The sequence below is a fragment of the Natrix helvetica genome, assembly GCF_964273705.1.
Source record: "Natrix helvetica genome assembly, chromosome: 1".
Taxonomy (NCBI): domain Eukaryota; kingdom Metazoa; phylum Chordata; class Lepidosauria; order Squamata; family Natricidae; genus Natrix; species Natrix helvetica.
In genome coordinates this window covers 26,752,714-26,773,470 of record NC_138548.1, presented here as the reverse complement: position 1 = coordinate 26,773,470, position 20,757 = coordinate 26,752,714, and the positions used below count along the sequence as shown (strand labels likewise).

Sequence of the window (20,757 nt, the reverse complement as noted above, 5' to 3'; positions counted from 1 at the left end):
CTGGAGCATCCCTGTATATTTTTATCTCAGGAAAAAAATTCACCTCAATAATTTTTAGCATAGCTTTTAGACCTATTCTTATATTTAAAGAAACCCCTTTATTACCAGATGAACATTTTTAGTAATTGTCATTTAGCCAGATATTATAATTCAACCATTTGGTAAGCTACCCAGAGAAGGAAACCTTACATTCCTTTTTTAATGTCTAAAATATTTCTGCACTAACTATAAGGCAGCAAATATCATTTATATGTTGTCTATTGATATTCTATTATCAAAAATCTCCTTAAAGGGATATATGACATTGTGATATAAAGAGTATTTTATATGCCATAATCTACTGAAATGTTTTAGCTTTATATGAGCTTAATTATTGCTATAATTAAATTTTAGGGGTAGAACTATTTTTAAGGCTTTGTTCAAAATGGCACAATGCAAGAGACTAAAGGATGTTCAGTAAATAACATTCAGACTCGACAAGTGTTAATCACAAACTCAAAAGGAATAGAAAACAGTATTTTATAAACACTTTTTACAATAAATTAAGGACATATTTTCAACTGTTAAATACAAAGAAAATACAATCAACAGAATAGGCAACTTTGTCAAAACATTGTGAAAGGATTTTGAGTTTGTACAATTTTTTAAACACAATTCAACTTGTTTTTTAAAAAAAATATCCTTTTCAAATATCAGCACAAGGTAAACTACCTAATATGGCCAAACACCATTTTCATTGCTTAGAACCCCATTATCTTTAATAACAATAATTGGATCAAATTGCTCTTAAGTCCAAGAATATTTTTAATCTTCAGCTCCTTGAACTGGAGCTGTTATGACACTGATAACCTTTGAAAGTTTTCTTGTGCATCCAGAAATGTAGAATTTAGTTCAAACAATTTACCAATAATGGTCAGTGTTGTTTGTTTTAAAATGATAATGGAACTGTTGTTTAAAGGACATTAATCTACTCGTGGTCTTCTGCTTTGGCTTTTTTTTTCTGACGATGATTAACAGCAACCCAAAAAGTTATCTTATCCATAACTTCTTCCAGAAGTCTAGATGGCAACCATGGTATTTGTTTCTCCAAGAGGACAGCATTTTTACCAATACAATCAAGACTCAATCTAAAAGAAACAGTATGAAGGTTATCAAGTTTTGCTTTCTATAAATTACATAGTAGTAAACTAGTTAAAGCATCTAAGTATGGCAATATGCACTCCCACAGCAATGTTCCCAATCTTAATACCTCAGCTCTTTCATTAGACAACTATTACTGAAAATAATCTATTCTTTATTAGGATTTTACTGAAACATCATTCTATCTATGATTTGCTTGAATAACAGATTATGGATTTCTCTTAAGCAGCTGCCATATAAGAATGACACAAGAGAGTTTATATTAAAAATGCAAAATGTATTAAAAATTTCTATAAGAAAAAAATATCCTTTCACTAATGAAAAACAGCCCTCATGTGTACACAGCATTACTTGACTCCCAAAACAATAGGACAACTGTTACATATTTAAATGTCTATGGAGATTCTGTCGTCCAGGTCATGATTGTCCCAAAGATGCTTTTTCAAGAGGCAACTGGATTTTCTGGTTTCTCTTTGAAGACGTTTCGGTTCTCATCCAAGAAGCTTCTTCAGCTTTGACTGGATGATGAGGAATGGAAGTTTTTATATTCCTTTTAGACAGCTGGTATATAAATCCTTCCATTCCCCACCATCCAGTCAGAGCTGAAGAAGCTTCTTCAATGAGAAGTGAAACATCTTCAAAGAAAAACCAGAAAGTCCAGATGCCTCTTGAAAAAGCATCGTGGCTGTTACATATTTAGGTTTCCACATGCCAGAGGTCCTTTAAATGGCTCTGCACACTGGAGTTGTTGTATCAGGATAATTATTCCTGTAATAGTTGTTATTAATATTTGCTGAAGTATACTATTCCGGAGGTGTTACAATATTATTAGTTATGGGTTTTTTCAACTCACCTGAGTAGCGAATATGGTTGCGTTTGAAAAATCAATAAATCACTGCAATGTCCCTAAGAAAGAGAAAAACAATGATTTCAAATATGTGCAGTTCTCTTTCCTACAAAAGTATAGAAAGCAATATACACAATTTAAAAGTGTCAAAGCTGCCTGTTGTTAAACCAAAAAATGCAGCAAATCAAAACAAGCATGGTGGTGTGGCTTCTGGAATTCTTTTGAAATTCTTAATAGTAGACCTATCTAGCCTATGTCATGTGACCAAGTGAAAGAAGGATTAAAAATAGAGCAGCCTGACACATTTCAAACTGTTGCAAAACTGATTCTCCCTTAGAAATGCGCTGGGGAATGTTTTTCTGATTGTTTTCCCCCCACCACAGTATCCAGCTGGAATTAATCATTTTTTTGTTGTTGTTACTGGCTCCTGCCACATCAATTCAGATCCTGTTTTGTTCACTTTTTGTAGCGTTATCCTACTGATGGAAACAAATATATGCTGAGTCGCAAATCCTAGAGTTTTCCCTCCAGAGAATTCTATTGTTTTTTCACCCTCATCCAGCCCAAAATATATTGTTCCCAAGGCTCCAGTGTTAAAAAATAACAAGTATCAAATTTTACTCCCAATCTTTGAAGCTAGGGAGGGGATGTTAAAACAAAGTGGAATCTTGCTCTGGCTTATTCAGGGCAGAAAAAGTGATTGAGTGCTAGATCATCCCTTAAGGCATTGATGGAAGCCAGACTATACAAAAATAAAGGTGGGATATTAACATCTAAAGCAAGCTATTTTTTGGGTTTTCCAATGCCACTATCATTAGGAAGAAACAAAACTGATTCCAAATTATCTTCTCTCCTTATTCTGCCATAAAAATGCGGAATGTGCATTTTCTTTAAAATATATAAAAAACAATTAGATATTTTAAGGTACTTACCCTATCCAGGAAATGCAAATCATCTTTACTTCCTCCAAAGACTAATACTTCACCTTCTTTGCCAGCACAGGCTGTATGCCATAACCTAAAATGTATTATACTTAGAATGAATGCTCAAATAAATGATTTTTGAGAAGCATTTACTTACATGTTCTGAGGTGCATATTATATCAACATTACAGGACCTTTTACTTAATCTCCAACATATAATACCTATATTGTCTTGGAGTGATTACTCAATTCTTTAGAATATTTTGAATGTTAGTATTGAATGAAGAAATTTCAATTTTACTGATGTTTTCCTGTTTACTATTAGCGGATTTAATTTCTTAACAAGAACAGGAAGAATTTAAAAAAATAGTAATGCATTTGATCCAAGCTTAAAAATTGCACTGATGAGACAGGTTTAAATATCAAAACAGCTTATTCTGTCTCTATAAAATAGATTATATAATATTTATCTAAGTACAATTTAAACTTGTCTTATACTAATCATGAAAATATGTAAAAAATCTTTTGATATTCATAAGCCATAATATCCTGAAATATGTTGGCATGAATACCAAAGTATGAGTATTCAAGATGGTATCACTTAGAAACTCAGCTATCTGAAAGATTTTATTTTTCCAGTCATTGCATTAATTTAAGGCAACTCTAGTCATTTTTCATTAGAATTTGTATTTCTTTTTACAAGGCATGAAAGCTGCGAAAATGCTGCTGGATTAGGATCATCTCTTCTTTCTTTAGTATAATCTTCTTTAACATTAATTGTCTGCCTGCATTAACTGGAGAAATAAATCATATGGACCAACATTGTTTTCTATCACTATATAGGCTGGCAGTGGGTTGAGTAGAAAGGAAATAGGTGTGTTAATAACACGTTGGAAGTGTGATGTGTCTTTCTTTTTTAAAAAATCAAGGAAACAGGCAAGAACAGAGATGAGATCTATTTGACTAAAAAGACATGCAGTTTCCTACGAGTATTACCTGAGCTGTAATAGTTCCATCTTTTTGCTTCACTATGAACCATGAACATGATTGGGAACCAAAGTAAATAGGGCATTCTTTCTCCCATTCTTCCTTTGCATCCTACAAAAGGTGGGTGTTATTTTGCACACACTAGTGCAAAGTAAACAAACTGATGTGTGGCATTGCTTTTGGGCCCCCCACATGTGCCCCCACTGTTTGGATATGTTAAACTGCCAGAATTATGTGTTTGGTGGCATAGAAATTTTCATTATAAATAAATAGACACAGATTATAGACTGTTGAGAATGCAACTCATTTGTATAGGATCACTGCAATAACTGTGTTAGGACAGCTTCACTGTGTGTGAAGTCATTTTCTGGAAATTAAATTAACAGATGAAACTCACTGGGTAATAGGATTGTGAGATTAGTTCCCTTTTATTTATGTAGAAAATACTGTATGTGCAAGATTACTGTAAAACACCTTACTTCATTTATTTCAGCAATTATATACCATTCTCCTTACACTAAACTGTATCCCACCTGTTCTCTTCCTCATACCTGTTGATAGCTCTGCCTCTGTCTTATCTGCATTAGGAAAACTCTGGCCTGGACTCGATCATCGCAGAACACTGGAATGCCTTTCCTGCCTTCACTCTGGGCCTTGACTCCTAGCTTGAAACCTGAGGCTTTTTCTATTGACTGACAGAGTTTATGTCCTCTCACAGCTGCTCTAACTTAGCACCTAGATATTCTAATAAAGCATGTTATTTGCATTATTAATCAACTAAATTAACATCATCTGTTTAAACAAAACCTTGTCAAAAACTACAGTATCTCTTTTAATTCATATATACCACATTATAACTGAATTGTACACATAGCTAACAGGGCTAGCATCTAAACCAGAAAATGGGAGATTCGTAGTACATAATAAGGTACATAAGGTAAAAAATTACCCCTCAAAAGTCAGATGTTGTAAATCTGATCTTTAGTATTCTTATTTGAATAGCAGGATAAGGGAGCAATATTTATCAGCTTGTTTGTTGTAATGTTAATGGATAAGTATAGATTAATACTATTAAGTTTTTGTATACTGGTTTCCCTTTCCCCAATAAAAATAATATTTTGGTGAATTGTACTGTTACATTCAATATTAAATTATGAAGTTCTGAAGAGAACTTATCTCTCTTCATAATCTTCATATTATCAGAGCAAAAAATACAAATGTCAATATAACAAATATAATTATCTAAAATCTACAAAATATAAAAGCATTGTAAAATAACAGAATTCAAATTATATTTAACAATCTTACTATAAAATGAAAAATTTTCAGAGGTCAAAAGGACAAGGTCTCTTATTCATTTGCTGCCTTTCCTGCCAGCTTCCGGTACCAACAACCAAGGCCAATGGAGAAGCTGGCAGGAAGTCACAAGTCTGGATCACTTGAAGCCCTCACTTAGTGACCTGCATTGTTCTTGCTTAATGACAACAAATGGAACTGCTGGAAGTGGCGCTAAGCAGTGCAAACTTTTTGACATAGGACCACTGCTTAAAAATAGAGCATTCAGTCCCAATTACCACTACTATCTTAGGACTACTTGTAGTTATTTTTACTCTTATGACTAAATAGTGACTATGGACATACAGATATAACATGGGTGTATGATCTTACTTCTGTACTTATGTGTTTCCTTCTCATACACATATTTTTGAAAAGATAGGCTAAGGGGGCAATATTTGCTTTCCTAACTTCAGGTACTATGAAGCAATATTTGTAGAAATTCCTGTGCCACTTTCCTCAAATAAATGCACTAGAAAGGAAGCCTGAAAACCAAATAAGTATCCTTATGATTTACGGGGTTTTTCTGATAATGGCAGACTTATTTAGGCTTTTGCCCACTAGGATAGAGAAGTGCATGTAAAGGACCATTAGTTCCTGACCTCCACAGGTTGAATAAAGCAGCTTTTTCCTGCTTTCAGAGAAGCATCAATCCAGTTTTAAAAACTTAACACAATTTTATGGAGGCCTGCACTGGCTTCAACGGACCCCAGCTTGAAGCTATTTTAGGATTGCATTATTAAGCATGGAGAAAACAGAGAAAACAGCATGGGATACGTTTAAGTGAAGATTCTGCAGGTGAAACTATGATATGAGACTTTTTTACATTATCAAAACTAAAATTATTTTTAACAACTTTACTGATAGCTATAGGAAGTATTTAAGCAGTCAAATCTGCTAAAATGATAAAATTAGAATTTGTACTATGCAATTTAAGTCATGTTTTTAAGTTAATGAGTTGAATCATGTGAATTATAAATAAATTTGAATTGTTACACAGCTTTCCTGTTTTTTATTCCCATTACAATACCATGCAAAATGACTTCTGAGGGCTATAGGACTCTTTGAAACAGTAAATAGATATGACAAGCAGCCTATGACTGGGAAAATGGGAGCCTGGAGAAACTGTCAGCCATGACTACATGAATAGATGTTCCTTTCTACTTATAAGGCAAAATTAGATCAGTAAAGGAGAATATTTGTAGATCAGAATTGAACTGAGGAGTCCTTGGTGCTCTCTGAGCTTGATTGCGTTCTTGCAGATGTTTCATTACCCAAACTAGGTAACATCATCACTACACTGATGATGTTACCTAGTTTGGGTAATAAAACGTCTACAAGAAAATAACCAAGCTCAGAGAGCACCAAGGATACCTCAACATTAGATCAAAATCTATATTTGAATTCTCAAAATTACAAAGTCATATGTTCTTCAATTTCAGGAGGTGACTAGCATATTATACCTAGGTCTAGTCTGTGGTAAATATGTAAGTTGTTGCCATTCATTTGTTGCAACATCATAAATCCAACCATCACCTGAAAATAAGAGATAAAAAGATTAGTGCTATTGCTTTTATTTAAAAATGACAAGAAATCATGTAACAAATTGTTTTGTGATGTAGGTGAATGATTTTCAGCATGAAAAACAAGTGCTATCTTGACCAGGACTTAAAAGAGAAGCAGGTCATAGTTTAGTAGGTTTCTACATTGTTCTTTGACTACAGTACCTTTCTTCCTTTTTTCACCTAGCTCACCTCAGTTTTACAAGTAGCTGGGAAGGGTAGCATCACCTATTTTCCTAAAAAAAAGCAATCTACGCTCTTTTAAGTGACCTGAATCTTCATTTCAGAACATTTGACTTTTCTGCATGGACTATAAGTCATTCTGTTTAGATTAATTAAGCAGCTCAGTTTATTACCGGTTTCTCCTTTTGTTTGCTGAAAACCAGTTTGAGGAGAACATTAATGGCACTGTTCAAAGTCACGCTGCTAATGGACACTAATTGAGATCCAGGCACTTATGTTTCTGCCTCACCCTTACTGTGTAACATTGCAGGGAGCCGCAGTTGTATAATCACCATTTGCAACCTTACCTGGCAGCTTTCCATAAGCAAACTCAATGGAGAAGTTATCAGGGAAGATCACAAGCCATGTTCAGGCTCTGTGGGCCCTTCCAGACCTCCTCCTGGCTTCCCATGACTTGCATATAGCCTGGGCCAACCCTCGTCTGGCCTCCCATACAGCCTGCACCAGCCCTTTCCTGCCTCCCTACAACTCATTCTCCCTACCTGGGATTCTACTTCTTCCCACTTAAGTACCTGTACGTCTTGGGACTACAACAATAATTGTGACAGATATTGGCAAGCAATGCAGACTTTGTACTTTATAATTGCATCCCTTAGTGGTGGCAATCCCAGTCCCAATTGCCACTGTAACTCAAATACCAGCCACAATCTCAACATTTCAGGACAAATGCTACTTACTTAAGGGTACATTGTCTGAACTCAGCCCACCAAATAGGAAAAGTTTCCCATCTGCCACAGGAGTCAACGTGTGCCATGATCTGTCTCTTGGTTTTTCTCCATTTGTAGCAATTCTAAGTAGAAGAGCAACCAAAAGCACAACTGCTTATATAATTCAAACAAATCCCAAATAATTAATGAATACTACATCATGGGTGTGTGTGTGTGTGAGGAAGTATTTCCCAAGGCAGCTTATGCCATATAAATTGCTTATTTCATTAACTGCTGAAACTGAGTTTTACAGATTCAAAACAACTAGGATTTAAGCTCCTCCTCTGAGCCTTCTTCGGTTGACAACTCAACTAAACCAGGAAGCAAGGGGCCATGTTATAATCACCAGTTTCTAATCTGCAATTTACAAGTAACACACACACACAAAGAGAGAGGTTTCTCTTCATTTATTTATATATTTATTTAGAAAATTTATTTGCCACCCATCTCATATCCAACTAAATCTATATATATTGGTTAATATGAATTGTCAGCCTAACAATATAATATATAACTAAAAACAAATCATTTCTCTGTAAAAATTCTTAGAAGCTTCATCTAAGAAATCCTTGCAGTTTAATAAAATCATGTTTGGTTGACCTAGATATTTTCTTTACTTTTAAATTTTACAATTTAAAATTTAAAAAAACCTTTATTTTAAATTAAAGCAGTCTACAACAGCAAAAGGATAGATCATAGCAAAATCAGCCTTGATATTGTGTGGGAGGAACCTTAAATATAAGTGTTTTTGCATTTATATTTAAGTTAGTCTTTTATCCTCTGAAAATTTCACCCACATAATATGCAGAAATCCGTCTATAAATTTTAAATTTGAAATAGTAGCAATTATCAAAAAGCAAAGAAAATGTTCAAAACTAAATTGCATTTAACTAGAGTATTTACATACAACAGAAAAAAATGACATCAAAGAAAAAAACTTACTTTCCTGACCAAACCCAGGTGTCTAAATTCAGAGAATGTAAATCATTCATCCTTGTTTGCTATTTAAAAAATACAACATCCATTTTATTTTAAAATAAAATATAGTATCAATTTCAGTTTACAAATTCCTCATTTAAGAAAATTTACTATCAATTGAGATTATGTATATATGGTTAACAAGAACATGAAGAAAAAAATAGTATTATTATGTAACTACCCTCCTACTATTTCCATTCTGTTATGTTCATTTGAATTATGTGATTTGATTTTCAATCAAATCAAATTAAACTATTCAGCACAAAGTACCAAGTGACTATTCACACCAACTCAACTAATTATTACTAGACTAGATGTATGTGTGGTCAAATTCCATTTACAGTATTTTTCAGAACACACAGGTAAAGTATTTTAGAATCTCTGGTTTTGGACTGAAGGGCTTCATCTTTCTCTGTTGAAGCCTTTCAAACAGATACTCCTTCCTTTTCTGGTGCATGATTATTTGCTGCCATTATCCTGAATGAGCAGCAGGAACACTTTTAACCCATTTAACAGCTGCTGGACACTTCTACATGTAAAAATATTAGGCTAAATGGACAACGGTCTCATTTAATATAGTGAAAATTCTACTTCCCTATTCTTCAATAAGCCCTTTTAAGTCTTTGAAGACTAAATTTTGGAATCAAGCTATAGCCAGCGGAAAAGTGAGGGAGAAAATGCCTCATATCAACATTTTAACAGTCTCTTTCTACTATATATATATCCTTTCATGCACTAAAGCATCCTTCTCATAAAAAAATAAGTGGGCACTAAGTACAAACCAAAACCCGTCCTCCAAAAACATAGCCTGTATTTCCTATGACTGCACATGAGTGAGCTGCTCGAGGCTGAGGTGCAATTCCACGCTGCAAGCAAGAGAAATAACAGTAATCAGAATTTGCCTACAACAAATATGTTGTGTCACCAATGCACCTGGATATGTCTATACACAGAGGTACAACGCTTACTTTAATTTTTGGCTGATACCAAGTTTGAGTACTTGTATCAAAAACATGAACATCATTGTGCCATCCCCAGAATATTTGACCTTCCTAAAAAAAGTAAGACATTAGAAGTTGTAGTAATAATAATTTTAAGAAACACAATAAAAGCACTAATAATAAATCAGCTTCTATTTTTTGCTTGGAATTAAATCTTTTCTTACCCAAAATGCATCATGAACATCAAAACAGTCACTTAGCTCATTTTGTTTCCTACAGCCATAACCACCAAAGTAGATTAACCTGAAATAATTGGAATTAAAATTATTAATTAATTTCTCTGCAATAATCCTAAGAATACTATAGTTCTGCCCTTTCATTTCCACAAGACTTCTCAAATGTCACCTGTAGTAATCTGTTTATTTGCTTTATATGTATTTCTAACTCTACATAAATAAGAAAGACATCCCAAGTATTTTACTTTTCTGTCAGCAATGCACTGTCAATATCGAGAAAAACAAATTCAATATTCAAAACATTTTATCTTTTAAAAAATCCTAAATATTAGTCTATTGTTATTTATTTATGTCAGTGTTGTTTGTAGTAGTATATCACACTGATAAATGTTATCAAACCATTAAATTACTAGATATTTTTTCATTAGCCATCACTTTCCTCCCCATTTATGAAATCATTTATAGAATTACCTGTCTTTATACACCCAGCAAGCAAGCTTGTCACGTGGTGTAGGAGGCTGACCTTTAAAGTCTGTGATTTGCTTCCATATATAAATTCCATTTTTTGTTCGCAAATTAACATGATAGAGCTTTAAAAGAAATTAAAATACTTTAAATACACAATATTATTCTATAAACATAAGTGCTAATGGAAAAAGATAGTGAATAGAAGAATCAATATACCATTACTATTTTAATGAAATGGATTAAATTCTCTTAATTCCAATATTTAAATAAGCTTTTGTGCTAACAACATTCAGGCATTTTCTAATTGTGAAATTATGATCTGTTTTTGAAATGATGCTCCCTTTCAGGCCAAATTCTAGTAACGAAAATGCTTAGTAGTTTCACTAAAATGAAACTAGCTGCAAATGTAATGTCCATGTTTTGTTTTGTTTTTAGAAAAAACTGATATTGGAAACTAAATTTTCCTCACTGCATGGACTACAGAAACAAGTTACTGGTCTTTCAAATAATGTTAGTGAAACCAAGATATCCCAAACTAATATATTCTAATTTGAAGTATGAAGACCTGATGGCCTTAAAGGGCCTTAGGTTAAAGCCTTAGAAATGTTTTATGATGCTTCTAAATATTTTTTATTCCGTTCAGTCATGTCTGATCCTTAGATCAGGGGTGTCAAACTGGCGGCGTCAGGGCCAGATGCTTCATGTGCAGGCCATGTCCACCCCAGCTTCACAAAGGGAAAAAACATTGTGAAGCATCCTATGAAGGCAATGTGATACTACGACTTTGATTCCCGTCTTAGATTGTCTGGACAAGTCTCTACAGTTTTCTTCACAAGGTTTTTCAGAAGTGGTTTGCCATTGCCTGCTTCCTAGGGCTAAAAGAGTGACCAGCCCAAGTTCATCCAGCTGATGTTGTGTCTGATGCCTTAACTACTACACTACACTGGCTCTCTCCTAAGCATATTTGTCAATAAAGTTCCACTGCTATCATACGGTAGTTCTGTTGATCATCATTCACCTGGAAGTGATATCAAGATGTAATTAATATTGGTAGAACTTACATATAGCATACAAGAATTAACAATGCTAAATATATTCATTCTGTGAGATGTGTGATTTTTATTTCCAATACAGCATTTATGTCATATACGAAAAAGATTCTACTGTCCAATGAAAAATAAACTATGCCATATGAGGTATTCAAGCACCTAGATATCTCAAAATTATTATCTGAGTGCTGATTAGTCTCATAAGCTCTATCTCTGAAAAATCCCAAATTCAGATCTTATTCTTTGCATTTCTTGATTATTAGAAATTCTTACCACTATATATTTTTAAGTTTTAATATAGCTGCAACAATGAATCATAAAAACATAAATGTGAAACACAAAAAGGTTAATACATAAAAACATGGAATAATTATAAATATATAAAAATATACAGTTCAGTTTTAAATAAATTGAACCATATTTTTCACCATTTAAAAAAAATTCTTATTTTGTTGGGAAAGTTTTTAACAATGAAAGGAATCCAGTACCCGATTGCTGTATCCTTTCTCATCAAATCCTCCAAAGATATAGAGCTTCCCATTAATGCAAGCTCCACAGCTTCCAGACATAGATGGAGGTAACTCTCCTTTCATTAGATGCATTGACCTGCAATTCAGGCAATACAGAATATACTTTAACTTTGCTCAGAGTATGAGAAACAGATAAAAGAAATAATACTTTAAGTACTTTGAAATAACACTTAATAATTTTGCCGAAAAATGTTATCTACCTCAATCTATGTCATTTTCTTCCAGTCAGTATACATTAGTATTCCCCAACTTGATGCCCACCAGGTATGATCATTACATGTCATTATTTTCAGGCAACGTAAGGTATAAGTAGGTTGGGGGAATTATATCATCACAATGAGGTAAATACACTAGAAACAATAGCAACGTTCTTACTGGTTAGTCCAATACTTTCTGACTCATTCCTAAATGAGAACAGAACCTTCTAGTTACAATAGCCTCTGAGAAGGGAAAGAATTATCACTGATATCCATTTCCAAATGCATAAAAATCGCATAAAAATTAACAGGGCTCTTTTATACAATGTAGGAAATCTAGAATTGGTTTGTCCAGTTAATCAAGTTACCTGAATTTTCACAAAATACTGAACCATAAATTATACTTGCTCTGACCTAGAACTAGCTAGTCATATTTCAATGTATTCTGGTATGGAAATCTAGCCTTAACACTACATTTCTTTTTCAATCCTAAATTAACTAAAAGAACAAGGAAAGAAAAGCTTATTTAGCTAAAGTAATAATTTCAACAAATAAAGTTTCTCATATAAAGTATCTTCTGATAAATTAGCAGTACAGTAAAATAATGTAACTTACCATAATCCACTGTCAATTTCATAGATCCAAAGTTCATCATTTGGTAAATAAACTTCATTTTCTTCAATAGACTATGCAGAAAAAAACAGTAGTTCTAACATAATTCTTATTTTCAAAAAGCCACATGAATTTCTGAATACTTTCCATTTCAATTTCTAGCTCTATAATAGATAACTTAGCCTGCTGGAGCATTGTTTTAGTAATCATAAAACACACACATTATTTTCCTTTCATTTACTATCAATTACATGTATAACTCAGTGTGCCATTCATTAGCCTTCTGTTGGAAAGGAAATTTCAAGTGGCAAAGTGAAAGCATAGAAAGTGACACTGCAGATCTTAGCACATTTTAAAGGTACTTGGTAGTATATTATATATACCATAATTTATGCTGGCAAGATTTAAATATATGTTGACAGAAAAGTAGTATATAAAGAATTTGTTGAAAATTATTATAATCTCAGTGCAAGTATTGCCAATATCCCAGCAGAACTAATCCCAGCAGAACTAAGACATTTATCCCATAAATATAGAAAGCTTTGCATTTATGACACCGATTATCATTATTGGTCCTGTATATTTTGCCATTTCTAGAATACCACAATCCAATAGTGATGGTAATAGATGTCGTTATTCCAAATTAACTCTAATGAAATAATGCTCATGAAATCAGCAAAGGAAATCCTTTATTTTACAATGAATTACAATAATAATAAAGGCAATATATTTAGGGGAATAAATAGAGATTGTATTTTCTTTTTCTTGAAGGGCAGGAAAAGTCTGATGACTTGATAGTTTGGTCATGAGTAGCTTGTACAAATGGGGAAAAACACAACCTAGCCATATTGATCATCTCCCTTATCTATAAGCCAGTCACATCCTGGCTGTTAACACTTAAATAACATATGATAGACCTCAGATCTCCTCCCATCATGCTATATTCTCAATATCTGAAGACTAAAAATAATTGAAATTAACTGGACAAGTTTACATTGTCTGCTATCCTGAAACAGGAGACCAAGTCAAGACAGCTCCGACTGATGGTCACAAAGAAAAATGTGATATGTCATCAATGATCATAGTGTTCATCTACAAATGGGATTGAGATAATTTGAAACTCTCATTTGCTTGAAGATGCACTAATTGTTATCGTCTTGACCAACCAGCCATTTGGCATAGAAACCAATCAAGTCAATGGAAGCACACAGTACTCACTTGCTTCACTCTTGATTACATCAGAATGGCTGGGTTCCAATCTAACACTAAACCAAGCCTAGCCACGACTTTAAACCCATGAGATTATAAACATGGTTAGCCCAAACACAAACTTTTAAGGATTCATTATACAAGCAATCCTCGATTTACAACCATTCCTTTAGCAACTGTTCAGTTACAATGGCTCTGAAAAAAAGCGATAACTGGTCCTCAACCATTGCAGCACACCCCCTGGCGGGGGGGGGGGCACAGCAAAATTTGGGTTGCTGTATCCTGGGATGCATTCTTTCCATCTGGCTTTCCACAAGCAAAATCAATGGAGGAAGCCAGATTTGCTTAATGACCCTGTGATTCACTTAACAATCTTAGCAAAAGATTGTAAAGTTGAGTGCGATGCATTTAACACCTTACTTAACAATGGAAATTCTGGTCCCAACTGCGGTCTGAACTCGAGGACGATCTGCAAGTGGGAACTCAAGACATCACAAGAGACATTATTAATAGCTCCTAGGCTTGCAAATCTGCCTTCCCAGACAAGGAAAAGAATAGTGCCACACTTTTAAGACAAAGGCGAGTTTATTAAAGCAAACTATCTGACACAACATCAGGTTGTCAAGCTTCTAAGGCGCCACGAGATTCTGGCGCTCAAATACATTATTGTAATTCAGCCTCCTGGAGGCGGGAAGAGGCGGGCCACCTGCTGTCTCACGAGGCGCCACCGTCCAATCAGGTAAACAGCTGAGATAAACACCTAACCTCCCCCCTCATCACATCCAAAAGCGGCGCGTGCCCCTTTTTCTTTCCCGCCCATTTCGCTCTTGAAGGAGGAGCGACAGCGAACTTTCTCTTTAAAATAACACGGCGGAGGGGGAGGGGGGTAAGGCGAGATAAAGCAAACTCCTTTTCTCGCCCCTCCCCCGTGGTTTCTTCCATTGCGCGGTTTTAATACGAGGCTGCTTTTTTCTTTCTTTCCCACACGTATTTGTCCAACCATTCGGCTTCCCCGTCGACCCTAATTTCCTTACCACATATCCCCCCCACACATAAAGACAATTCCCATCGACCACGGCGCAATGCCCGCTCCGTTCCTCGGCCACGCCGAACTCTTCAGGAGGAGGATCCGCCGCCATCTTAGCGCGGGATGGATTAGGAGGGAATGAAGCTAATAAGCCCAGACGCCGTCGCCGTAGCAGCCCCCTCAGCAACCGCGTCTGCAGCCGCCGCCCCCTCGCTTAGAACGCCGGACGAGCGCGGGTCCGTTGCTGACAACGCCCCCTGCCGTTGGCAGAGAAACACGCAAGGAGAGCGGAGGCCTCGGCTGGCTGAGAATGGGGGATTGGAGCAGAGACGTTTTCCTATCCTTCCAAGTGCGCAGCTATTCAAATTACGGACTTAGTTTTTTGGATTTGAACAATAGGCTGAACAAGAACGAATACATTGTTCATCTGCACGATGCATGAGTCCCTATAAGAAAGTAAATCGAAGATATTCCCAGCCAGGCTGTGAGCATTGCCTTTGCATTATGGTTTGGTTTGGATAATAAGTCAGGTGGCTGGTGAATGAAAAATGTACATTTTCAATTGTGGTCATCACTCCTAAAACCTTCTGTGAACTAATTTTTCCCCTGGCACATCTTCACACCCTCATGGATTATTGTATGATTATGATGGGATAATTTAAGCATTAGAAGAAATGTAATTGATCCTAAGTAGAACTCTCCCGTGGTCCATATTCATTTCTCCTCATCCATACAGTACTTTTGAATTAAAAATATGCGTAATATAGTCCTGAACATCAGTACCTTGATAATAAACACACCAAATAAAAATTGCATTACATATTTAATAAACTTTATACTGTAATCAGCAGCTCTTTTTTTGTCTCTGCCTCTTCTTCCAAGAACATCATAATTCAGCTTCCCACCTCCACCACCTGTTGGTGAAGCTTCAAAAACAGCTGACAGGTACTGGGTAAGTTGCAGGGAGAAATAGAAGAAACCTGTACTCAAAAGTATTCCCTCAGCACTACTACCTGTCAGCTCCTGTCAGGCTATTTTAAAAGGTGGTTCTTCTGAAAGAGGGATAAACGTATTTAATTAACAAAAAACAGATTAGGAAGGAATTGCCGGGGGGGGGGGGGGAGGAGAGACCTTTGTTTTCTGCATGCTCCTCCTTTATGTCAGTTGTAAATCAGATGAAACTCTTTCCTTCAAAGCTGCTTCAGCTCTGACAGGACAGTGGGGAATGTAAAGAGCTTCTTGGGTGAGAAGCGAAACGTCTTCAAAGGAAAAAAAAAGAAAAACCAAGAAAGTCAAGTTGCTTCCTGAAAAAAGCACCTTTGGGAAAAGAAGTGGAGGATTCTGCATTGCCCCATAGTCCTAAAATCCAGCGCCTAGGGTTGGTGCCCTCCAGATACCATCACCAGCCAATAAACTGATTACAATTCACAGGGTTTGTGGGGGGAAGAGAATAATTCTCCGGGTAATAAAACCCGTCAATGGTAGCAAGGCTGCCTTTGCTGAACGCCGAAGAACCGCGGCGGTAGAGCTGCTTTAATCACCGGCTTGGCGGGAGCTCTTGGGGCTGGAGCTCAGAGGGAGGAGTCGCGTTGTGGCGCGAACCGTTCAAGATGGCTGCGGAGAAGCTGAGAAGTAAAGTGGGCGCTGCTTTCAAAATGCACGGCTTGGTCCTCCGCGCGTGAGTAGTAAAAAATAAACAAATCCCTAAAAATCTTTAATCTGAACACTCTGAATGGCTATTTCTGCGTAAGGAAGCTATAAACAAAACACGATGGCTAAACCAAAATCAAATCGCCCGATTAATGTGTTGACTGAACCAGGCTCACCTGATAAACCATCTTTCGCTTTGCTGCTTCTTTGACCACTGTGGCTTGTCAATCTTGCTTTACGGTATAACGTGTGCTAATGCAAGCTTTAACTTCTCAAATGCAATAATTAAACTTGTATGTTGCCTGACTCCCAATGACTGGGCAGCTCCCAACAGTCAAATTAAAAATTTAAAAATAAAATAGAAACTGACAAGCGCAACAGACCAAGTGGATTGGAAATGTGTTTAGAAGGAACTATTTTTAGTTAAAGGAATACAGCAATCACATTATATATAAGTACGTATTGTTTCCCAAACTGGATAACTTTCAGATGTATGTGCTTTAACTACCAGAATTCCCTATCCACTTAAAGTCATGTTTTGAGAAACACTGACAGGTACAATAGGTTTATTTGCACTTAATAGACTTATTCTAAGTTAATGCATTTGATTACATCTTTCAAGATGTTGCTGAGCGTAAGTTCCTTTTTGCATACTTCAGTTGTATGTTTAATAAAAAATAAGCCACTTAATAGTGGACACAAACCTCTTAAATACAATGTAGGATAGCATAGTGGTTTGAACCCAGCACAAATAAAAAGTTTGTTGTGTGATCTTTGACATTGGGTCCACTGACTTAATCATAGTTCAGTAAAAAAATGGTAAGCATATTTTGTAAACACAACCATAAGAATTTGGTAATAAAAATATCTAGAAGTTCAAGATTTAATTTTCCAAATATATCTTACCTTGTTTGCTATAGTAAAGTTTGGTTACATGCACATAATATATTTTACCCAGAGTTAATTTAACTGGTTCACAAAGACCAGTTGCCCAGACTAACATGACACATTGACTATAATGTAACCCATTTTACCTAATGCCTCATGTCAAGTTAAATTATGATGGCAACTAGTGTTTAGCATGTTATACAAATAAGGTAGTCCTCCACTTACAACAGTTCATTTAGTTTCTTCAAGGTTACAACAGCACTGAAAAAAGTGACAAGTGACTTATTTTTCTGAAGACCATTGCTGTATCCCTGTGGTCACATGATCAAAATGCAGATGCTTGGCAACTGATTCATATTTATGACGGTTGCATATCACAGGGTCATGTGTTTACCTTTTGCAACCTGACAAGCAAAGTCAATGGGGAAGCCAGATTCATTTAACAATCATGTTACTAACTTAACAGCTGAAATGATTCACTTAACTGTGGAAGAAAAGTTATACAATGGGGTAAAACTCAACTGTCTCACTAAGCAACTTAATTTTTGGGCTCAATTGTGGTTGTAATTTGAGGACTATGTACAACATCTGTATGTTAAACCATGGGTCCCCAACCCCTGTCTATGGACCAGTACCGGGCACGACACCAGAAACCGAGCTGTGCAAACAAGCGAAGCCCCATCTGCAGGATGCAGATAGCCCACAAAACCAAGCCCCCTCCAGTCCTCAGAAAAACCTCTCATCATGGGATCGGTCACTGGTACCCAAAAGGTTGGGGGCTGCTGGGTTAAACTACAATCTTTATTAACATTGGCAGTGAAGTTCACAGCTGACTTGGTTGGAGCTGCAATGGGAATTGCAACAAAAAAAGTGCAGAACGCAAATGGAGAAAAAGAAAACACAAATATGCTGTTATTGATATTGAGTTTTGAATATAGTAACTACTTTCCAGACCTCGGTCAGTAAACCAAATATATACCTGCACTTTAGAAAATGCTGCTTCAAAAACTAAATGTTTCATATCATAAGTGCCTGTGAGTTAGATATTGTGGCCTTGTAGGTAAATGATATCTCCTTAAATCAAAGAAGTTTATACTTTCTGCATGAAAGCCAATGATTCATAATAATTGTACATGAGAACTGCCATACATTAAGAAAATGTCTACAACATAGAACTAAATCCTGTTGGATACAAATATTTATATATGTGCAGAGCGTTGTATGGAATGCATTTCTTTGTAAACCAGTTTGGTGTAGTAGTTAAGACACCGTGCTAGAAGAAAGCAGAGACTGTGAGTTCTAGTCTCACCTTAGCCATGAAAGCCAACTGTGTGACCTTGGGCCAGTTACTCTCTCAGCCCAGCTCACCTCAGAGGGTTGTTATTGGGAGGAAAATAGGAGAAAGGTATGTTGGATATATTTGCCCCCTGAGTTATCTGTAAAAATAATAAAGATGGGGATACAAATAAACACAGGTCTGAAATCAGAAAGCATTGAACAGCTCTTATCTAGGCAATGATACTAACTTATCTTTAATGATCCTGTTATACTTGCAGCTTGACAAATAATTGCTCTCACATTTATCTTTGAGAAATTGAAACAACTTCTTTAGGTATTAGCCATTTTCTAAACTGCAGCTACTATCAAAGCTATCAAAGCTTTGTGCAAATAGAAAGTCCTGATTAGTATTCCATCTGAATTGATCTGACCACTGCAGCATCTTATCCATATTTACTGTAGAGAATATTAAGCTGTGACTATCTAGGAAACACACCAAGTTTATCTGAATGGCTAGAAAAATACTCCAGATGTTTGATCCGGCAAGTTTCATATTAATATTTTACTTTTTGATAAGTGTACATCAGATGTTTTGGAGGATTTAATCTGAATATTTGTTACTAATCATCAGGGAGGCTACCAAGTATCTCACAGAAGCTCTTCAAGCAAGTAATGAAGTGGAACTAGAAGACATGATAGAAAATATAATTGATGCTGTTGAAAAACAATCTTGTAAGTAAATTTTCAGTTTTCTTAATGTTTGAAAAATAATAAAAATTCTCTTAATTGTTGGAAGTAGCACTGTAGAACTGATGTTCGTCATAATGTGTGGTATGTATCACAACGAAAGCTGCTGGCCTGTCTGTCCTACATAGGGGCTCTTACAGTCTTTATACTATATATTGCAGATGACTCCTACTTTTCTTCTCCCTTTGGGCTTTTGCATCTTTTGGTTTATTTAAGATGTTCTGGAAGATTTTATATGGTTTGTGTGCATCCCTGAGCACCAATAAACAGTCAGAAAATATGGTGAAAACGCCTTAATCTCACAATTCAATCACAATGTCAACTCAAACTGAACATTCTAGTCCAAGCCAACTCCAGAAATGTTAGGGATTTCCTGGAAGCTTGGCATGAAAAACAATTCAGTCATCAATAGGCACATAGAAATAAGCTATACTTACACAACATTCAAGAGAGACAATAAAAACTCTAAGTAGGAAACAAAAAGACCAGGACACATCCTCTCCAGCAGCCAGATAAATCAAGGACAAAGCAACCAGGCAAACAATCCTGCAGAATACAATTTTATTTTATTTACTTATTAAATTTATATGCTGCCCATCGCTTAGAGGCTCATAATCATAAAAACACAAAACTTTAAAACAAGTATTAGAACTAAAATTGTTTTAAAATTGACAAGACAGGAAGGAAGGAAGCAAGATCACCCAGGAAGAAGATGGGCTTTTAGTACATTAGTCACTTCCAGAATGAGACGGCCCCATTGGAGCCCCACACCAGTTGGCAGAGCCAGATCTTCAGGCCCTATCAGAAAGGACATAGTGATACCGATTTGCTCTCTGTTTATGTATACCGTAGTAATTTGTCCTGTCACATTGGTGGAGGTGTGGTTTTCTCTTTGGATGTCCCTTGATTAGGGTATTCTATATGCATAATTTATAGCCATGGGGACGCAGTGGTTAGAATGCAGAACTGCTGTTCTTTGTATTGTTAATCTTTATAATCCCACTCTGGTACTTTCTGACCAACACACAGTAAATAACAATGGTGAGATAGTCAAGGCTGCAGCCTGATCATTCCCTCTACTATTTAAACCCTTTTGTAAACTGCCCAAGCCCGCCCGATACGCCCTCACTGCGTCACAAGCCATGTTGGCTTACAGTCCTGCACATGCATCTGCACTGCCTTGTGCTCCATGCTCCTCCTCAT

At 35.8% G+C, this 20,757-nt stretch overlaps 2 protein-coding genes across 3 annotated transcripts in view; one reads left to right on the top strand and one right to left on the bottom strand.

Moving 5' to 3' along the window:
* Nucleotides 1–522: 522 nt before the first annotated feature.
* Nucleotides 523–16,972, bottom strand: KLHDC1 (kelch domain containing 1). Of its 2 annotated transcripts, none has more exons than XM_081937875.1 (13): nucleotides 16,818–16,972; nucleotides 12,759–12,829; nucleotides 11,905–12,022; nucleotides 10,371–10,489; nucleotides 9,888–9,966; nucleotides 9,691–9,774; nucleotides 9,505–9,588; nucleotides 8,687–8,745; nucleotides 7,715–7,827; nucleotides 6,696–6,768; nucleotides 2,920–3,004; nucleotides 1,994–2,046; nucleotides 523–1,127 (listed from the first exon to the last, which is right to left on the bottom strand). In XM_081937875.1, exons 1-13 carry the CDS (start codon nucleotides 16,827–16,829, stop codon nucleotides 968–970), a joined length of 1,110 nt encoding a protein of 369 aa, XP_081794001.1. In that variant the 5' UTR covers nucleotides 16,830–16,972; the 3' UTR covers nucleotides 523–967. The 2 variants fall into 2 exon arrangements, with proteins under 2 accessions (XP_081794001.1, XP_081794000.1); XM_081937874.1 differs by lacking the exon at nucleotides 16,818–16,972 and adding an exon at nucleotides 14,999–15,229.
* The window catches only part of POLE2 (DNA polymerase epsilon 2, accessory subunit), a 23,157-nt gene continuing 18,663 nt past the window's right edge, over nucleotides 16,264–20,757 (top strand). The window contains exons 1-2 of the mRNA XM_081937866.1: nucleotides 16,264–16,669; nucleotides 19,439–19,539. Of these exons, the coding sequence (XP_081793992.1) occupies nucleotides 16,602–16,669; nucleotides 19,439–19,539 (169 nt within the window). The 5' untranslated portion in view covers nucleotides 16,264–16,601. The remainder of the gene's footprint in view (nucleotides 16,670–19,438; nucleotides 19,540–20,757) is intronic.